The sequence below is a fragment of the Suricata suricatta genome, chromosome 6, assembly GCF_006229205.1.
Source record: "Suricata suricatta isolate VVHF042 chromosome 6, meerkat_22Aug2017_6uvM2_HiC, whole genome shotgun sequence".
Taxonomy (NCBI): Eukaryota; Metazoa; Chordata; class Mammalia; order Carnivora; family Herpestidae; genus Suricata; species Suricata suricatta.
The window spans coordinates 69739863-69761585 of NC_043705.1; the positions used below are offsets into that span (position 1 = coordinate 69739863).

General features: G+C 35.8%; 1 protein-coding gene across 2 annotated transcripts in view; it reads right to left on the bottom strand.

Annotated features, from left to right (window-relative positions):
- SPATA9 (spermatogenesis associated 9) overlaps positions 1 to 20958 on the bottom strand; it is a 32424-nt gene extending 11466 nt beyond the window's left edge. The window contains exons 1-3 of one of the 2 annotated variants that reach the window (XM_029942626.1): positions 20940 to 20958; positions 9884 to 9972; positions 1740 to 1967 (exon numbers count right to left, since the gene is read on the bottom strand). In XM_029942626.1, coding sequence (XP_029798486.1) covers positions 1740 to 1967; positions 9884 to 9949 — 294 coding nt within the window. In that variant the 5' untranslated portion in view covers positions 9950 to 9972; positions 20940 to 20958. Of the gene's footprint in view, positions 1 to 1739; positions 1968 to 9883; positions 9973 to 10152; positions 10321 to 20939 lie in introns of those variants that run through there. The other variant, XM_029942625.1, reaches the window with a different exon arrangement.
- Positions 20959 to 21723: the final 765 nt, after the last annotated feature.

The window sequence follows — 21723 nt, forward strand, 5'->3', positions numbered from 1 at the left end:
TAAACAATCTCTGTCTCTGATTCAAGGGAGTCTCGTGTCTCTGACAGTGTGTGCGTGTGGTGTTTGTACACCTGTGGCAGCCTAGTTTGTTAGCTTCTAAAGAGTGTAAAATCTCAGATTCTTCAGTTCTAACTTAGTAAAGAGAAGCAAAAAGAAAGATTAAGTAACATAATGGATAGTGTTTTTAAACTTGATTTCATAATAAATACAGAAATATTCTTCAAAGAACACTTCTTGTATCAACCCTCTATAAAAAACAACAACAACATGGGTCTAACAATGCAAGGAAAGAAGCATCAATGCAAAACATTCCTTTTAGAAATGTATTTCAATGGGAATTATACAGCTCAGCTACATTTCTTTCTGACAACCTAAAGATACAGGAATACTTACAGAATCCAGTAGTTAACAAACACAAAGCATTTTTACTTTCTCAAACATTAGGTATTAAAGGGGAGCTTTTAATAATTGCTATCTCAAGCAATTCATAGTTGAGCTATCTGGTGATTTCCGGAAATGTTAAAATAATTAAAAAGAGATTCCTATGTAATGGCTATTTTGTTGATTCTAGGCATCCATCATCCATTTGTGCATCTTTTCAAAATAGCTCAAACTTTATCTGAGAATTCATCCTTTCCCCCATTCTCTGGTCATGTGGTCTGGACGGAGCTCTAGCCTCCACTGTAGGGAAAAAATAGGCAATCAAGTGCTAGGCCAATCAGTGCACCCCATTTCCCTGGTTTAGAGGTAAGCCCATCTTCAAGAGTGAACCTCGGGCATGTCTAGGAATGTCAGGTCAAGGAATTTCTTTCTTTGCTCCTGTAATCGAACCTGGAAGGATGGAGTCCTGAGAACAGCTGCAAATCACCTTGTATCCATGAAGGCAAAGCAGTCTGTGAATGGAGTCAACACAGAGGAAGCAGAGCCAAGAGATGGGGGAAAGAAAAAGAAGACCCTGAAGGCATTGTTTGAGCACCTCTATCCTGAAGCCTTATCAACCTTGGATTGTTCAACTATGTAAACTAATACATCTTTTTGGCTTAACTCCACTTGAGTGAGGGTTTTTCTCCCTTCAACAGCAGTCAAAATGATGCACTCTGGGGCTTAGGTGCCAGACTTGCAGATTCTGAGTCCTTTGTAGCAAATATTTAGAATAATACCCAGATGCAAAAACCCAGAGTTTACACCATAAGGTTTAGAAAAAAAGAAACTGGTCCTAAAAAAGTTCTTAAGAGCTGCTGTACCCTCAGTACAACCATGTAGAACATGTAATTTGAAATATACTTGGATGTGGATGGGTCTGTCAAAATGAGTTTATAGTTGAATGTACTCAAATATGTTAAGTCAAACAAAGATTGTCTTGGAAAGATAGCAAGGTTATGGAAAAGGAACAAAATCATTTTTAAGGCTTGTTATATGATTCGTTTTAGGTTTGCCATAAGTGACAATTTGTATACTAATATTTAGGATGAACCATTTGAAATGGAAAGCTTCATATAGTTCAGTCAAATAACAAAATAGGAAAAAAGTCCACATTACTTCCTCTTTCAGATTTACTTAAACCAGAATATATATACTATATTGAAAAAAAGACCAAACCATTCATTTCTTATTCAACTATTCTTATTTTATATGTAGGACAACCAAATGTGCCACATTTTCATTTTTCATATCTTGCAATTTCAAAACGGTTTCTTAAAAATGAGTCCATATGTCGTGCAAATGTAGTATTCACTCACCTGCATGTTGTATAGGGGCTGCTTTGGTGCATTTATCTCCCTCAGCAAATGATGCGAGGTGTCCCTTAACTCTGAAAGTCTACAAGCAATCTGAGGCTGCAGAAGTCCGGCCACTGATTTGGAGGATCTGGATATGCTGTCTAATCCTTGAATTACTGTTCCTCGGTTGATCTTCGCTAAAGCGACAGCCATTCTGATTTTGGATGGTTTTTGCATGGGTTCTCTTTTCTGGAAGAAAAACCTCTGAAAAGTGACTGATGTGTGATTCTCCAGCAAATTATTAAAATCTATTTCAGGCCAAGACCAAGTACTACATAACAGTACATTACGCATGGTCCTATGCATGTAGTCAGTGTCCAGTAATTACATCCCACCCCCTAGGTACCTAAATCTTTGAATAAATATATGATTTTTGCCTTAGCATAAATATCCAGAATTTAAGTTCCTAGCTGAAAGATCTAAAATTTTCATTTTTCAGGGGCACCTGGGTGGCTCAGTTGGTTAAGCAACTGACTTCAGCTTAAGACACAATCTCATGGTTCGTGGGTTCGAGCCCTGCATCAGGCTCTGTGCCGACAGCTCAGAGCCTGGAGCGTGCTTCGGATTCTTTGTGTGTGTCTCTCTCTTTCTGCTCCTGCTTGAGCTCTGTCTCTTTCTCACTCTCTCAAAAAAGAAATAAACACAAAAAATGTTTTTTTAAATGAAGTTTTCATTTTTCTCTTTGGGTTTATTTATTTTTGCATTGAGTTTTTTTAAAGAGAGCTTTCAAAAGTAAACAGTTCTTCTTCAATTATTATTCAGTGTTTGAATTATTTACCCAGTAATTCTTACTCAAAATTGTTACAAATATTTCCCCAGTTTACTTTAAAATGTTAAGTGATAAAGCATACATACATAATGCATTGTGCAATGTAAAAAATAAAATATCCTATATACTAATTAACAAGCTTAAGGAACTTTTACCTGTAAAAACTTAAAAACTTCTATCACCATTTGGATAGAAAAACTTTGTAGCATTAAGAAAACATATGACATGTAGATCTTTCCCTGCTGTACCAGAAGGTGAACCACAGAGAAATTTCTTACAATGTGGTTAGACTGCATTCCAGGCAACAGGCAAGTATAGTTGCCATTATTCATTTAAGTAGTTTTATGGGCTATTCTGGCTTTTGTGTACATGACGTAGGGGAAACTAATTGTTCATAACACAAATAAGCAGCTTGGAATCTCTATTTATTGAGTCCAAATATATAAACACAAAATGTCTTTTAGATGGAGTTTTTTTTGGGGGGGTCTACAATGAGCAACATGTATTTGTTGAAGAGCTTATGTACTATATATGTACTTTAAATGTATTAACTTTTATCTTGAAGAAATAATTTTAATATTGCAGTTTTGTCATGAAAATTCAATACTTCTGTTGAGCACTTGCTATTGGAGACAACTAAAAGCTGTTCCTAGCCTGTCAATGAGGATGTGTTTCTACAGATCTGGTGTCCTGTTGTGGTTTACTTTGTTAACTTTACTGGGGTGCCCAGGTGGCTCAGTCAGTTGGGCATCTGACTTTAGCTTAGGTCATGATCTCAAGGCTCATGGATACAAGCCCCACATCGGGCTCTGTGCTGACAGCTTGGAGTCTGCCTCAGATTCTTTCTCCTCTCTATCTGTCCCTCCCTCTCTCTGTCTGTCCCTCTCTAACTCATATCCATTCTCTCTCTCTCTCTCTCTCTCTCTCTCTCTCTCTCTCTCTCTAAAATACCATTAAAGAACTTTTTTAAAAAATCTGTTAACTTCACTGAAAAAGTCCCATTAGTCCACCTTTGGTCTCAACCCTCCTAGTCAATACTAACAGTTCAGAAGACAATCTAAGTTGTGGGCTGCTGAAATTGATGCAATTCCAAGTCAATTTAGAGTAGAGAAACCCTTAAAAGTAGTTATGCGGTGGGTAAAACAAGCAAAGTCACACACAGGTGCAATCAGTTGATATTATATCTGGGTTTTGAGCGCACCAGGGAGAGAAACCACAATTATCTGCAATAGCCAAAGCTCTTGCTCATACAGATTCAATTTCTCTTGCAATCCTACACTTTGCTTCATTGATTCTTCTTCCCAACTCCTCCTCAAGTTGGAGAAGCTAGAATGTCTGGTTTTACTTCTGATAATAGTTTACTGTGTTTTTCTCATAATTTTATAATCATAAAGCGGGGGCCATATTGCCAGGGCAAATAATAGTGGGACATGTGCAGTTCCACCTATACTGAAATTTCATCTAATAGTCATTCAGTGTATTAAGGACTCTATTTTTTGCAGAGGCAAGACATTAACATTATGTAGCTTCCCTTCTATACTTTGTGTCTTTACAAAATCTTGGTGATCTGTACCTGTTGGCCAGATTCATTGACTTTACTCAGATATTTCTATTAAATAATCTTGATTCATTCCCCCAAACACTATACTAGATTGATCCATTCAACCTTGTCCTCTTTCATAACACTGTATTTCTAAATATTTTCCTCTGTAGAGGAAATCAAAACTCTCCTGCAGGATCACATAATTTGTGTTGACCAAATTACAGCATTTCTGATAAACAGTATTTTTAAAAATTCAAGTGTGTATTACAATAATGTTTTAGTTCCCTTTGCATATTTCTCTTTTTAGTATTGTCATAAGTTCATAGCTTTTCCCAGCAGACTCAACCAGTTCCTAATTTAGATAATCTTTGTTTCCCCTTAATGCTGACATAGTTACAATTTGATACTTTGGTTCCCTTCATGATTTTTAAATTGCTTTCTTTTTTCTAGACTTTCATAGTTACCTCTGAAAGAAATATTACCTACAGCAACAAAATGTTCCTGACCCTTTTATTTTCCTTAACACAAAACATACAATCAACTTGTTCCCAAGAAGACCATTACTGCTCTTAAGAATAGTATTAGAAACCAAATCTGGGTACTGGGGTGCATATAAAGTGGGCTTTTTGAGGCTCTGAGAACAGGAAGGTAACAACAGAGGAGAGGCTACTTACAGTCGTTTAGACACAGCATAAGATGTTCCTCTTAAAACAAAACAAAACAAAACATAACAAAACACTCACTGAGGCTCTTGGGTGGCTCAGTTGGTTAAGACTCTTGATTTTGGCTCACGTCATGATCTCACAGCTCCTGAGATTGAGCCCTGTGTTTGGCTCTGAGCTGACAGAGCGAAGCCTGCTTGGGATTCTCTATCTCTCACTTGCTCTTTGCCCCTTCCCCACTCTCTCTCTTTCTCAAAATAAATAAATAAAAATTTAAAAAATACTAGTTTATGGTATTGATTCCAATTCACTCTTCAGTGAATTTTTATTTTTTAATTTTTTAAACATTTTTTATTCATTTTTGAGAGACAGGGCACAAGTGGGGGAGGGGCAGAGAGTGAGGGAGACACAGAATCAGAAGCAGGCTCCACGTTCTGAGCTGTCAGCACAGACCCTGACACAGGGCTCGAACCCATGAACTGCGAGATCATGACCTGAGTCAAAGTCAGATGCTTAACTGACCAAGCCACCCAGGCTCCCCTTCGGTGAATTTTTAAAATAGGCTCTAGTAAAAAAACATTTTAATAAAAAATGTTGTCCTTTTTTTGAGCTACCAGCTTTTCCTTTTTACTATCTACGCTATTTATTTTCCTACCAAACTATATGTGTAAATTTAAATGTTGACTCCAAGTTAAGAACTGCTCATTTCTTTTCCCTGGGTTGTTTTGTTTTCTTTGACTCTTGGCCTACGCATCCTGGAATTGGTTGCAAAGTGTGCAAATTTAGATGATTCTTTTTGTCCTTATCATCACCTGGGGATATTACCAAATGTCCAAAAAGAAATTCCAACTCCCCTCACCACCACCAGGTAATGTTCATTTACCACCAGAAACCTAGCATCAGTTAATCAGATTGTTTCAAGTCCTGCTCCAGATTTCACTATTTGACCTCCATTCTTTGAATATATCCTGCTTTCCCTTTTTCTTTCCTTTTTGTTTTCTAGAGCCATGCCCATTTCTCTAACCTCAGCCGTTTTCATGCTGAACTCCAATTTCTATTACATCAGCTTTTTACTACTCTACATCCAAAAAACCAGCTGGTCAGCAAGTCTTATTCAATTCTTTCTCTGAATTGTCCTAGAATTTGATCACTTCTCACTATCCCCTGTGCCAATACTCATTCTATTTATACCATCTCTTCTCCAGACTAGCAAATGGTCTTCAGTGTCTCTCTGCTTCCTTCTTGTCTATTTCCATTCTACTCCTCAGTATCTCAGCCAGAGAGATACAAGTAAAACTTGCTTTTCTGCTCAGCTGCTTTAGTGGCTTCCGAGTGCACTCAGTATAAAAGCCAAATCAAACCCTACAATGATTGCTTTTTATTTCCCTCTCTACCCTCATTGTCTTTGTCTCTCCTTTTCCCCCTCACTAGTTGTTGAGCTTGCTAGGTAATACTCCCACCTTAGAGACTTCGCATTAGCTACGCCATTTGATTCTTCAAAGGTACCAAGGTCTGCTCCCTCGCTTCCCTCAAGTCTGAACTTAAGACTCACTTTCTCAGGGCACCTGGGTGGCTCGGTTGTTTGAGTGTCTGGCTCTGGATTTTTGGCCCAGGCCATGATCAGAGTCATGGGATTGCCCCTGCCTGCATCAGGTTCTGTGCTGAGTGTGGAGCATGCTTGAGGTTCTCTCCCTCTCTCTCTACTGCTCTCCTCTGATCAGGCTCTCTCTTCCTTTCAAATTAAAAAAAAAAAAGAAAAAAGAAATGAAAAAAGAAAAAGGAATCACGTTCTCACTAAGACCCTCTCGGTTACCCTACCTTAACAGTCAGGTGTCCTCCCTGTTTCTACCATTTCATATTTCTGCTATATTTCTTCTTCTTCTTTATACCTATCATTAACACAAATAAACTTGTTTCTTGTTTTTCTACCTGACTAGGATGTAAGTTCTATGACAGTAGTGTTTTATATCCATTTGGACTGCTGACCTTTCCCTAGTACCTAGAATAGTGTCTGGCACATAGTAGGGTGCTCTAAATATTTGTTGAAATGAATGAAGAGTATCTGAAAACAGATTAATATAGAGAAATAAATATACCAAATATTAAATTAGAAACCACCTTGAAAGTTTTCAGTGTACAATGTGCTTTGTAACTTTCACAATTATGATAGTGCCATAACAACTCACCAAAGACAAAAATGTAACTGAATTATAAAACGCTTTAGTTACAGTCCTATTCTCATCATACTTAGAAATAACAATACCAATAAAAGTGATTTCCAGATATTATTGGTGCAGCCCTAAGAGTTTTGTGCCACGTGTTAAAAAAAAAAAGGCCAAGAGAATTCAGAAAAGTACATCTACAGCGATAAAAATCCAAAACTTGATATGGATTCTAATATGTTCTATTTACAACTCCCAATTTTATAATATAAAGTTAAATGCAGAATAAAACACATGATCACCTTTAATAATTAAAACCACAAAAATTGGCTCAATCATTCAAGTAAAATCATCCGAACCAAAACTTTTTAGTTTCCTAATTATAGAATACACTTTTCATTTGTTCAAATGTAAAAGTTTAATATTTTTAAATCCTCATGAAGAAATCATTTGCAATTCACAAGTGTAAACCTTTAAAACTTACTTTTTGCTAAAGGAAGTGGATATTGAAGGTACTGAGGTCTGGGTTTGACTGCAGAATACATGATATCAGAAGCTATGGCCTCAAGCCCAAGACTCTAAAATTAACTTTACTTAGCCTCAGGAAGGAAATTTCCTTCCAAATCATTAATCATGAAGAACCATTTAATAACCATTATTCTGGGTATGTCCCTCTATACAAATCCCACCAAACGTTCTGTTTGTTTGTTTCAGGCCAACAGGATGTACTTTTCCTAAATAAATACATGCATAAAATTTTTAGAAAGAGACTTAAATATGAGTCATGAAATTTAGAAACTCAATTTAAATTTAATCATGAAATCCAACTCAATTAACTAACACCCACTACGTATTCTTAAAATCACTCCTTTCAGCATATTTGGGAATGAAGGATCATCCCTCAAATAATATTTGCAATATTTACAATCTGACCTTTTAAAAAATAATTTAGTTATCCAAGCATTAGCATTGTGTTCTAAATAATTTATTTTCAAAGCACAAGTAACTTCAATCTATGCAGTCTCCCCTAAGAACTTGGGTTTCTTGCCAATCTCAGTAACACATTCTTCAAAGTAAATGGTGGAAAAAGTACAATGTAAGTGTTCTGAAAACAAGAAATAAAGTTAACTATGTTTATATGCCTCACTGAATGAGGTAAAGGCTCATAAATGAATGGCTTCAGTGAGTTGGAAATAGGAACTCAGAGTTCTTTCTTTGGGATCAGAGTATCAATCTATTTCACTATTAAACCACATTTATAGCTCAAGTGATGATGAGGCTAGTTGGAGGGTAGGAAGAGATGAAGGGAGTTGTGAAGAAAGTTGCAACCTCTTTCATTAGTAAACCTAGTTTCTTTGATGTTAGCAGTGGTGAGAGAAGCACAACTGGAAGGAGCAACAGGCATTTCCAGGCCAGTCTCTGGCTTCCTAGGATTCACTTTGAGGCTTTCTCAGGAATTACTGCCACAACTGTGCTGGCCTCAACCATTTTAAGACCTAGACCAAGCATGGTCACCTGCCCACTTCCTCCTGTAATACTCCAGAGCATACTCAAGAAAAATGTCCAACATTGAAACTAGGGGAATGTAGAAGGGTAAGCAACTAGACACCGAGTCTAAGACAGATGTACAAAGTCTGGTTTGCTGTCTGGTGGACCACCATCTGGATGCCATCTTCCCGCTGTGTATCCAGAGACCTACGCTTCACTCTCACATCCCTCCCCAAAGTCTAGACCCAAAACCCATACCATTGGTTCATATTTACTTGATATTCTAGGGACATGCTATGCTGTTTCATACTTTTTGTCTTAAGTAACACTGCTTCCTCTGCCCCTATCCACTTGCCCTATCCTTTCTTTTACTGTGGAAATTAATAATCGTTCTCTGAGACCCAATTTAAGCATCCTTCTTCCATAAATCCTTCTCTGACCATTCAGAATGGTAGAATAAGTCATTCCTCTAAGATAAATTTACCTCTTACCATATTCCAAAAACAATGACTTGTTTACAATTCTGACTCCACTAGATTAAGCTCGTTGACTGAAAGAATCCTGTGTTATCTCCGTATTCCCTGTCCCCAGTCCCAGCCGATAGGAAAGTATTTAGTAAATGTCTGATGCCTGGTTGTCTGGGTGAATGGTTAAAAGTGGTTCTAAGATCTCTCCTTCGGAATGAAATCTAGAGACTCTGTGATCACTATGTTACTCAGAGAGTTTTTTGGTTTATGTCCAGGTTTGGGCTATGATCCTCATGTTTGACATTGCCCAAACTCTGATATCTGGATAAGAAGATTTTTACTGTACTGTGTAACTTTACAACATATTCTAACTGTGGCAAAAGTATATTTATCCATTAAGAGCTGTGTACTTTGAAGTAAATTAGGTTACAAGATACTATTTTTTTCCTGATCAGAGGTCTTTTCAAAATTCTCTACCCATCTACTCTCCAACTCCCAATATTTTATCTGTCACAACTCCTTTTGGGAACAGAGGTTATATAAAACATATGCACATATGGTTTGTTTAAACTGATATTACTATTTTCTTTCCACATTAAAACATACACCCATTACATATTTATCTTTCCATTACTATAATTCATATCAGTTTTTCACTGATTTAATTGCCATAGATTTTGGTTAAAATATATCTAGGTATGTTTCTGATTTTATATTAAGCAAATCTTAAGCAAGTGTAGCAAACTACATACATTGAAATTGTGGCTCTAAGAAGGTTTCAGATTTCCAGTCTGGAGATAGATATCCATCTATCTCACTTCCTTGTCCACCATGTCTCTGCTTTCCACACACTCATGCGATGAGTAAGATTTGAAATGTGTTTTTCTGAGGCAAAATTAATTTTTTCCTAAGCTACAGGCACTGATCTCGAAATAAAGCATTAAATAATTGTTATGATATTAAAAATTCAATATACTTTTTGCAATCCTTTTCAAAGTTATGAAATCACATTACCTGATTAGACAGTGATGATCTTAGGATGGTAGGGAATTCATCTTTAAACTCATCTAGAAGGTCCATGATTACTTTCTGGATCCCCTCGACTAAGACAAAAAGAAGTTGGGGGGGGAAAGAAGCTTAAGTAAAAACATTCCCTAACTGCAAATCAAAATGGGGCACTGGGTCCACTTTGTAAGTGACTGGGAAAGCAAGTAAACCCTAGAGGACTTTATTCCTGGCTGTTTCCCACACCCATAGCCCCTTTACAACAAGATTGCATATACTTCTTCCAGAAAAGTTCTTCAACACCTGCCCACATATCCACCCCACAGGTTTGATTGGCATGACGAGTTCTTGCTTGAGTTCTAGTGGTTGGCAAGCTTGCAGGCCAGGGCTGCACCTGCCCTCCTCTGTCATTCGTGAGGGATGAGGGCACCCTTCCACTCAGGAAAGCAGGCGAGGCCAGAACCTACTGCTCATTGCCAGAATTCTTTGTTACTGCACAATGGGCCTCTGAGAACTTGTTACAGAATCTTCTAAATCACACTGACACTGAGAAGAGGAAGAATGTGTTTGAAGGCAGAAGGGGAGGAGAAGGGAGAATGAAAAATAAACTGTACTAAGGAGTTTAGCATTATATGTTGAATTTTGACCCAATTTCTATAGTGATACCTCAATTAATGGATCATCTGAGAACAAAGCTCCCTTTGAAATGAGTTGGCATATGCTTTAACAGAAACGCTTCACATACAATGCCAAGTGGAGAAGAAACTTGAGCAGTTAATTCGGAAATACTTCTGAGCAGGTTATTTTTCCTTCACTCAAATAAAGATCACTAGGCCAAAGACAGGCAAAATTATAAAATATCATTCGTCTTCCCTAAAATATCAAGCTTTTTTTTTCTTTATCATCATCTTTTCCCCTCCTAATCCTGTCCCATTTCATTATTTTCCATTTATCAAGTCTAGGAAGAATTTCATGTCATGTGGACTTGATTACTTAGTGGATATTTTAATGGGGATGAATTCAGAGTTGATTCACACAAATCCCATTTAAATTTTTTCAATGTTTATTTATTTTTGAGAGAGAGAGAGTGCAAGCAGGAGAGGGGTAGAGAGAGAGGGAGACAGAGAATCCAAAGCAGGCTCTGCACTGTCAGTGCAAAGCCCAACGTGGGGCTCAAATCCACCAACCTTGAGATGATAACCAGAGCCAAAGTTGGATGCTCAACCAACTGAACCACCCAGGTGCCACGAATCCCATTTTAATTTGAAGACTTTATATTTTATTGTAGCTAGATCATTGTCCTCAGCAAGCATAAAGCTGTGGGTGCTAGGGCTCTGCTCATAGGAACTGTCTAGGAAAGACAAATGTTCATCAGAGGGTTCTTCTCTTATGTGAAGCCTGCCAGACCCCGCTTTCACTTAGTCCTTAGCCCCCATCCGAGAACACTCTTCATAACACCCAACCATTTCTCTTACCCATGGCAGAACATGTTCCCCTCCATAATGATCCTAATGTTGAAGATAATTATGCCATTAATATTTGGAAACTGTAATCCATTGCCAGAAAGAAAATCTTATTAGATGACTAACACACAAACTGAAAGTCTGGAAGATAATGTAAACGTTTATTTGTCCTAGTAAGTCATATGCTGATCAGAATTTACCCCAGTGAACCGCTGGCAGTATCTTTGCTCTCTGGTCTTTCCCCCTGTTCTCCTCTCTACTCTCCTGGGCCCCCTAATTTCTTTTCATCCATCTGCCCACCTCTTGATGCCCTAGCTTCCAGTTAGTTTCATCCAGTTTTTGTTTTCTCACCCTCCTAGGCAGCCTATGAATTTGAAATTAACAAATCTATAAGAAAAGCAGTTCTCATGCTAAAAGGCATAACCAGACTCTGTGTGTTATGCTAACGAAGTTCTTCTTGCCTTTGCTTTCTTCTGAGTCTTCCTTGGAAAAGGAATGATGAAAAAAGACAGAGGGTAATGAGATTTAAGAAAATCCCACCTTGCCACACTTACTTTACATTTGTGACCATATATGATAATATTTTGGGTTTTGCTTAATTATCACTTTTCCTATATCCTTATGTATCATGTTATTTCAGTAATAATGTTTGACAAAATAAATAATGTTAATGGTTATATTCTTTAACTATTATATTCTTTTTTACAGCTCACAAGAGAGTGCTTCATACTTATAAAATTAATTAGGAAATAGTTACAAATACCTCCAAATAATATTTATGTCAGCCCTGCAAAATTACTTGTATTTAGAAGGCTTTAGTACAAGAAAAAGGAGAATCTTTGACTTATACAGAGCTTACAAGAAAATGAACATTTTACACACTAAGTGAAGGCAGTATCAGCTTAATTAGAGAATGAAGAATTTGAGGGTTCAGTCAGACCCAGATTTAAATTTCAACTCTATCACCTACGTACTGGGCTGCGTAACTTTGGGCAAATTATGTTTTCTAAAGCTAAATTTCATCTTTAAAAAGGTGACAGTACTTATTGATGGACCAGTTATGTTCAATAAATGGCAGCTGTTGTCAAATATACAATAGCTATTTTGCTTTTGGAAAGTTGGCAAATTCGGGTCAAAGTCACCCACGGAGTTTGCCTTGTTCACATGGGTTTCAGCCTGTTTTCATTTCTCATGCTACTGGCTGGAACCTTCCTAAGTGGATTCTTTCCTCCAACCTACTTTGAACTCAAATGATACAGAGCTACATGTCTGATTTCAACTATTTCCTATCAAGTCTCTCGAATGACTTCTTTCAGAATCACCCTGGCCCAGTCAGGGGGGATTTGGACTGGCAGCCACCCCTTTTGGTGCCAACCTCACAGATGGATGAGTTCTGTTCATCCCAGTGCTGGAGTCCCCCAGCTCACAGCAGGCTTTGAGACTCTGTACATCTCAGACTTGTATTAAATGCTTAATAATGTCAAAATAATTCTAAAAATCATTATATGAAGGAAGGGGACTGACACTTACTAAAGGTCAAATTAGTAACTGTTGTTAAAAAATAAACTGAGGGGCACTACAAATTTTAAGTTTATTTGAACAAAAATCTATTTGCATTAGGTATCGCCAAACCAGAAGCGATTAGGAGCTCTCCACAGCCAGTCGCTAGGGCCACAGCTTTCATAGGGAAGACAAGGAAACAAAGCAAGGAATTTATTTGACTTTGTATAACTTAAGGGTTTCCATTATTTAGGAAAGCCTAGTTGGCTGTTTGTAATGTTTAAATTTAGACTTAAATTGCATAATCTTAGGCATTTACAGGTTTAGGCATGGGAGCCACCTCGATCTAATGGCCTCCTTGCTTAATTAATTTAATGCTGTGCTAAAAGCTAGGTTATACCACTTATCTCTTAGTTCTCTTAACAGGTGTCAGAGATAGGAATGTTCTGAAGGCAATCTGACAATATCAAACAATACCAATACATAGATATTATCAATACCAATTATCATCATGGGAATATATCCCAATTTTTAAAAATTCTCTATAATAATTTGTATAAAAATAGTTAATGCAAGGCTATTCAGGATGGCATAAATGAAGTAGTTCAAATATAGGTTTCCCCTGCTATCAGTAAGAACTTTCCTATTCCTATCAAACATTTTATAAGCTGAAATGGAATAATGCAAAGAAGCAATTATCACTAATTTATATGGAAAGTTTGAGTGTTTTCAAACCAAAAAGTAACCTCTCTTTGGCTTTTCTGATTCCCTTGGACACATCTTGGTAAGGGATACACAAAATCAATTGAGGTAAAGCACAGATGCCCATAGACACAGTCCAAAGCTATTATGGCTGCTTGATACTGAGTGTAGTTCTGGGGAAGGAAGTGGTGGGGCCACTGTTGCTGCTCAGGTCTGCGTGGCCTCCATAACGGCTTGCTGCAACATACACACTGACGTTATTTTCATTTTTCTCTCCTCATAAAAGTGAAAAACTTCTTTAGATTTCTTCTAGGTAGTAAAACAGATATTACTGTCAGGTCTTTTATAAAAACACAGTGGGCATAATGCCAACTTTTGAAAAGTAGGGGATTCCTGTACATAGCATTCATCAAATGATTGTTATCCCAAGACTATGAAAAAGCTTCTGCTCATTGTGTTTCTAAAATGTGAAGACTAAGTATCTAACTATATGCATAAACCAAATTTAACAAAAAGTATGTAAAACAATTTAGTTTATAACCACCCAATGTTATACATAGGCTTAAAAAGGAAAATACATTAATAAAGAACAATGTTTATTGGGTTTTTTATGCCTAAAAAAACTGTGTCGTGGCAAACAAAGCACATAAATTTTAAAAACTACTATAGAAAAACTGTTTCCATATGATTATTCACTTATGTCTAGTTGATTAAATATCAAGTTTATGTCATGAAGTATGATTGAAAGTATAATATATCACTTTGTTCAGAGGCTAGTGAAAACTTTTATATCAATAAATTTAGTGTGTAGGGGAGGTCTCCACATCTACTGTTAAAGGCTCCAAGAGGTCCTGATGTTGGAGAACTGATGGAGCAGTCTGATAAAAGCCTCCGTATATATACAAGACTACAGGATCCTTCTGGGAGAGAACACAGATTTAGGTACAACGGCCAGTGCTAGCAAAGCCGGTCTCGTAACCATTCCTTAATTAGTTATGGTGATTCTGAACACAGGCTGGTGTATGTCATTCAGGTCTACCTTGATCTCACATCCAATAGGGATTCAGAGTAGATGGAAGGAAAGAAAGGCCCTAAACAGTCTTACTGAGCTTTCTTAAGGCAGTGAGCACAAACTGGCTATACAATTAGGATACACATCCTCTGCCCCCCGAAAATAAAAGAAAAAAGGGAAAGGAGGCATTTTCAGGACTTTGCCAAAGATCTTGGCTCTTTGAAAGCGTCATCTCATTAGTCATGGAGTGCATTGTGAGGATGCAGTGTCCAGGAGAGCCAAACCTGAGACAGTGCCTGAGGGAGACATAGTAGTATCCATAGAAGTAGTCACATGTGCCAAGCAGATGCTACTTGCAAGGCAGCTGACCAGATCTGTTCTGAATAATTAGACACTTCAGGAATCCCAAAAATACTTGGAGAGAAGGGAAAAGACTCAAGCCTTTGTAAAGACTTGGAGTTCTGAAGGTGGGGCAAAGCCACTGAAGTATAGGTTATTGTCCTTCTTGGGAATAACAAGCTTGGGAAATCCTGGGTCACAAGAGAAAATATACAGATCTTCTCATTACAATAAGAACTACAGACAGTTTGTGTGTCAACAGGATATTTCTAACTTAAATCATTTGAAAAATATCAGGGGAACTTATTTTGTAACAGTAACCCTAAAGGGGAGCCTGGGTAGCTCAACTGGTTAAGTTTTTCTGCCTCTTGGTTTTGGCTCAGGCCATGATTTTAGGGTTTGTGAGTTCAAACCCTGCATCAGACTCCATGCTGACCCTGGGGAGCCTGCTTGGGATTCTCTCTCCAACCCTCTGTCTCTGCCCCTCTTCTGCTCCCACTCTCTCTTCCTCTCTCAAAATAAATATATAAATATTTAAAAATTAAATACAAAAATAAAAGTAATCCTAACTAAAATTCTTCCATAAGGTAAATCATCATCTTTTTAATACCAAAAATAAATATCTGCTATATATCTTATAAATACAGATATTTCAAAAATATTTCAAAACAGTTGTATTTATAACATTTTGTTTCTTCTGAAAAATTCTTTAATAATTCTCTTCTATAATTTCAGTAGGGTGCCATTAATATAGAGTAGACTTGGAAAGCTCAATGGAAGTCTTCAAACAGTGAGAGTGAAATGGCAGGACATGCAGGAGGCAGAATTTGCAATGTTAGCACTGCTATTCAATCGTAGGAATCGTGGACATTGTTAGACAGTGGGAAGCCAAGAAGGTCAGACTTTTTGTTGTCTGTTTCCCCCAACACAATGTAAGCTCCATGAATTCAGGGTCTTGGTTCACTCAAGGGTATCTTCCCTAAACCTGGACAGTGCTTTTACAATTTTACAATATCACAGTAAATATTTCCTGAATGAATATAATCAAATCTATCATTTATATTTCAGGCAGAATGAAAAATTTTGCCACTAACAAATTCATCACAGAATCAACCAACAGATAAGTAACCATAAAACACATAAGATACATCACATACATAAATACAAACAGACACACATATACACACAATGTTTATCACACATTATGGGAAGAAAACTTTCCCCCCATATATGAAGCACTATATTTTTATTTATTTTACCCATCATAGTGAATACTAGCTCATGTGACATGTCCTAATTAACTGAAATAATTAATTCATTGTCAGCTCAATCAATAAGAATTTGAAAAAATATATGAGAGCATTTGTCTTTGATTTCCCTTTCTGATTTTTTATTTGGCAAATAATGCTGGGTATTTTCACTGCAGACAGTCTATTATTCTGTATATCTGAGAACAGAAACTAAAAGTTTAGCAAGTTCATAAGCACAGCATTGATAAATATGTGAGTAAAGTGAATGAAAATATATAATGCAATAGCAATCAAAAGAATATACATCTAAAAACTTTCAAAATATGTATTTTTAAAAACTAATCCCTAAAACTAAAAGAAATTTTTTTTAAAAAAGGTGTTTGTCAACATTTCTTGCAACACCTAAAAATGATTTATGTCCAGTGACTTTAGAACACAGCTCTGGGGCGCCTGGGTGGCTCAGTTGGTTAAGCATCCAACTTTTGACTTTGGCTCAGGTCATGATCTCACAATTCATGAGTTTGAGCCCCGTAGCAGGCACTGTGCTGATAGCACAGACATTGCCTTTCCCTGGCTCTCTTTCTCTGTATCTCTCAAAATAAACAAATAAACATTAAAAAAAAGAACACAGCTCAGAACACCACAAGGACAGAAAAAACTACATCAACATTTTAAATTTCATTACATCATTTTCAGTAATGTTAATGTTAGTTTTGCTATTTCAAATTATGTTTTTATAGTGTAAGATAAACATATTTTTAGTTAATAATGTTAAGAATCAAGAATTTCTTGATACAAGAGAAAAAAAAGACCTACTTAGGAATTAAAAGAACAAAATTAAACCTCTAATGCTAAATAGAATTGAAAATGATTTTTAAGCATGCATTTTTTTCTAGCTATACAGAGTGGAATGGCCAGAAACATTGCTAGCCACATAGAAAAGAACACTCCTTGGTTACTACTTATATCCTGGGCTTTAATATCATTCCCCACTACAATAAACTGGGAACTCTTGGTTTGGGCTCACGTCATGATCTCACAGTTTGTGGGTTCAAGCCCCACATCAGACTCCACACTGACAGACACTTTGTCTCACTCTCTCTACCCCTCCCCCACTTGCTCTTTCTGTCTTTCAAAATTTATAAATAAAAAATTTCAAAAAACCTTTTGAAAAGTGAATTGTCTTAAAAAATGATATTTATATAAAAAAGGCATTCTTAAATTTTTAAATATTCACACAGTCAAATAAAACTCTTTCTTTCTAAAGCTTCCAGTTTATTCAGGCTCCAAGTTAAACAGTCTCCTAATTTTCCTTGGTTTTATTTTTCTAAAAAGTAACTTTTTATTTAAAAATTTGTAATCCATCTATGCTTTCCTTTTTAATAGGTTGTTATTTTCTTCCATCTGAATATCAAGTTGTTTTAGTACTACTGATTAAATAAACTATTGTTCTTATTGATATCAAATACCAATATTATCACACAAACATATATGTGAACTATTTCTGGACTTCATAGTCTGGTCCACTGATCTATTACTGTCAATATAATACTGATTTGACTACAGTGACTTTATTTTATTTTATTTTATGTCTTTTATTTGATTTTGAGAGAGAGAGAGAGAGAAAGAGAGCGAGCAAGCAGGGAAGGATCAGAGAGAGAGGGAGACACAGAATCTGAAGACAGGCTCCAGGCTCTGAGCTAGCTGTCAGCACAGAGCCTGAGGCAGGGCCCGAACCCACGAACCCTGAGATCATGACCTGAGCTGAAGCCAGCCGCTGAACCGACTGAGCCACCCAGGCACCCCTACAGTGACTTTATAGTATGTTTTATTTTCTGTTAAGGAAAGTCTCTGCTGATATTTTTCATTCTATCATGTCTATTGGTATTCCTTACCCCTGCTCCCCAACTTGGTGTTTCCACTAACCTCTTAGATTTTCTATATATTCACTGACATCAATGAGGAAAAAGATAATTTCATCTTTCTTTTTTCTGTGTCTATATCAATTATTTTATTATCGTATTTAACTGCATTCATTAGGACTTCCAAAAACAATGTTAAGTATTAATGATTATGGAAGGAATACCTATCTTGTAACTGTTTTCAATTAAAACAGCCTCTATATTTTACTTCAATATTTTACCAAAAGACCAACAGCAAGTGTTATGCTAAATAATCTTAATCATATTTAGTTTCCCTCTGTGCTCATTCTAGTTTTGTTCGTTCTTAATGGGAATGGTTGTGAATTTTATCAACTTCCATTTCATAATCTATGGGCGGGATCACTTCTTTTTTTTTTTCCTCTCAGTGTGTTCATATAATAAATTCTGTATTAGCTTTCCTGATAATGGAACCATCTTTGCATTCCTGGAAACGAATATGTACTTGATTGTAGCGTATTATTCCTTTGATATCTTGCTAGTTTTTGCAATTATATTCCTAAAGTGAGATTTGTCCTTGGCTTTCTTTTCTGCATATAACAAGTTAGCCTTAAATTTACGTGACTATGGATTGAGAAGGCTTGCATCTTTTAGAGGTGTCTGGAACAGTAACTTTCATTACTCAGTATCCCTTTTCCTTTCTTTTTCCTTTTTTAAAACAGAGGTATTAGGGTGCCTGGGTGGCTCAGTTTGTTAAGTGTCCAACTCTGGCTCATGCCATGATCTCATGGTTTGTGAGTATGAGCCCTGCATCAGGCTCTCTGCTGTCAGTACAGAGCCTGCCTTGGATTCTCTGTCTTCCTTTCTTATTGCCCCTACCCTGTTTGCACTCACACGCCCTCTCTCTAAAACAAATAAACATTTTTTAAAAACCTTTTTTAAAACCCCAGAAGTTTATTTTATAAATAGGAAAATTCCCCCCCCCCTTTTTGTTAATGCTAGCTAGAGTTCCACTGTAGAAATATTTGGTCTTGATTATTTTTTTTAAATTAGATTTACCAACTTTTACATTTCATATATGTTAATTTATATATTAAAAATTTCTTCTTCTTGGGATATTTTAATAATTTATATCTCATTAGAAAATCCTCTTATATAAGATTTTCAAATATGGTGTCACAGAGCTGAATGCAATTATGTTAATCTTCTGTATCTATATTATTTCTAATCTTATACATGTTCTTTAATTTATACTCAGAATTTAAGATAAGTACAAAATTTACTTATTTTTAGTCTTTCTGATTCAATAATGAAAGTACTCTAAATAAATCTCTTACTTTAGCCCATAAATTTTTTTTAAAGAAGGGTTCTTTATAATGCTTCCTGTGATTTCCTCTTTGCTCCAAGAACAATCTTAATTATGTTTTATAATTTCCATATCATTAAGATATGATACTCTATTATTATTTATTCCTATTTGATTGGCTTTTAAATCAGAGCATATTGCCCATAAAATGTCTGCTTTCCTGATTTTAAGGTTTCTTTTGTGACCAAATACATGACCAATTTTTATAAATGTCCTAAATCATACAAAGGAACCATATATTCTTTAGTCAAGAGATGTAAAAATACATTTACATTACAAAAAACTGAGTTTATTGATTATATTATTCACTTCTTATATAGCCCACTAATTTCTGCTTATTAGCTCTGTTACTGAAAAACAAATGTTCAAATCTTCCACAAATTGTATTCTTCTCAAGTTTTCCTTGAATTTTTCATTACTTTCACCTTGCATCAAGTGCTAGCAATAATGTGGAGATCAGAAATTCTCATGCAGTGGTAATAAGAATGTAAAGTGGCATGCTGACTTCGGAAAACAGCATTATTAAGTACAATTGAAGACATGCATAGTGGTGACTACCAGTTTCAATCCTGGAAATATCCCTACTAGCACCAGAAAACATGTACTAGAATGTTCACTGCTGCTATAATTGTAATATGAAAAAAATTGTAAGCAACCCAAACATCTATAACTATAGAGTTAATAAATAAACTATAATATATCCATAATAGTTACTGCACAGCAGTAAAAATGAAAAAAATTAGAGCTACATGCAAAATCATGAATAAATCTCAGGAATGTAATAATTCTGAATGAGGAAAAGATACAGAAAAAAACACTGCAGGCTTTCATTTATATAAAGTTCAAAAATATTCAAAACTAAGCAATATGTTAAGAGTATGTCTATGTGTGGTAAAACTAAAGAAAAAGAAAGGGAACAATAAACATAAAATTCAGGATAATGGTTGCTATCTCGGAGGGTGAGACAAAGATGGAGGATGTGCACACAACAATTTCAAAGGTAATAGTACTCTACTTTTTTCCAAAACTTAATTGTATATACAAATGTCAATGTCCTATAATTATTTATATCTTACAACAATTTATAAATATATGTGATTTCCCAATATTTAATAGAAACAATAAAATGAAATAACCCGATGAACAAATTCCTATAATGATTTTTTAGGGAAAATTATCATTCATGGCTATTCTAGTAATAACAGGGAGGGGCGTCTTTCATTTATTCACTATTTATTGAGCACCTACTATGTGCCCTGTTGAGCACCTCACTGTTTAGCACTGAGTGAACAAAATTAACAAAAACCCTCACTCTATTGGAGCTTACATCCAGTGGAACAGAATCAACTAGTTATTGCTATTTTCTATGAACCAAGAAAAGCCATTTCTTTTACTAGTAACTTGCTCAGAGTTTATAGTGAATGTAAACTACATTCTCTATGATGATTCAAAAAATAAACTATGTATAACATACACCTCTGAGTGAAAAATAGATCTTATTTTAGTATTAGAAAATTTTGTTATAAACCTTTTTAAATTAAAATCATTCTTACATATTGCTCATCATATCTGTAGTCATCACTGTCCAACAAAGGTTTTTGAGCAGATACATATCTTGATAGATTCTTCCACTTAGGAAACGGGCAATCTAAATTGAAGAATGTCAAGAAAAGCAAATAAATACAAATTAAATACACCTTAGTATTCATAGTCCACATTTCTTATGGCCTTTGGTTAGAAGTCTTAGATTTATCTGCTTCTGCAATAATCTTCGCAGGAACCAATTGAGTATTTTGGTCCCTTCACTTAAGGTCACAGAATGTATAACTTCATCACCCAGATACTTAAGCAGATCTCTCTGGTCAAACCAATAATGTTCAAGCAAAATGAAGAAAAAAAAAAACAACTAGTTATTCCATGTACTTCTACATAATTATTTTTTTAAAAATTAGGTTCATTCAACAGTACCAACAATGAATACGCTGAATGATGGATCCCATTCTTTTCTTCTGAACCAACAGCAAGTCAACCACACTCTTTGAAGTGGAGCCCTGACAAGACTTAACTAAGTGTGAATTTACCTGAACTTACCAGGAGACTATACTCTTTTTCAGCCAGTAGCGACCAATCCTCTTAGGTGTGTCTAAGTTATTTCGCACATAATTTTTACATGTTCAAAGACTAATAAATTGCCTACAGTCCTAAACTATAAAGATTTTTATAACATTTATATAAACAGCAATGCCCTTTATTTAAAATAAAGTGTTTCTCACAAGTGATTTAAATTGCATCTGTCTCATTTATGGTTTTTACACATTTATACATGATTGAGTTTCA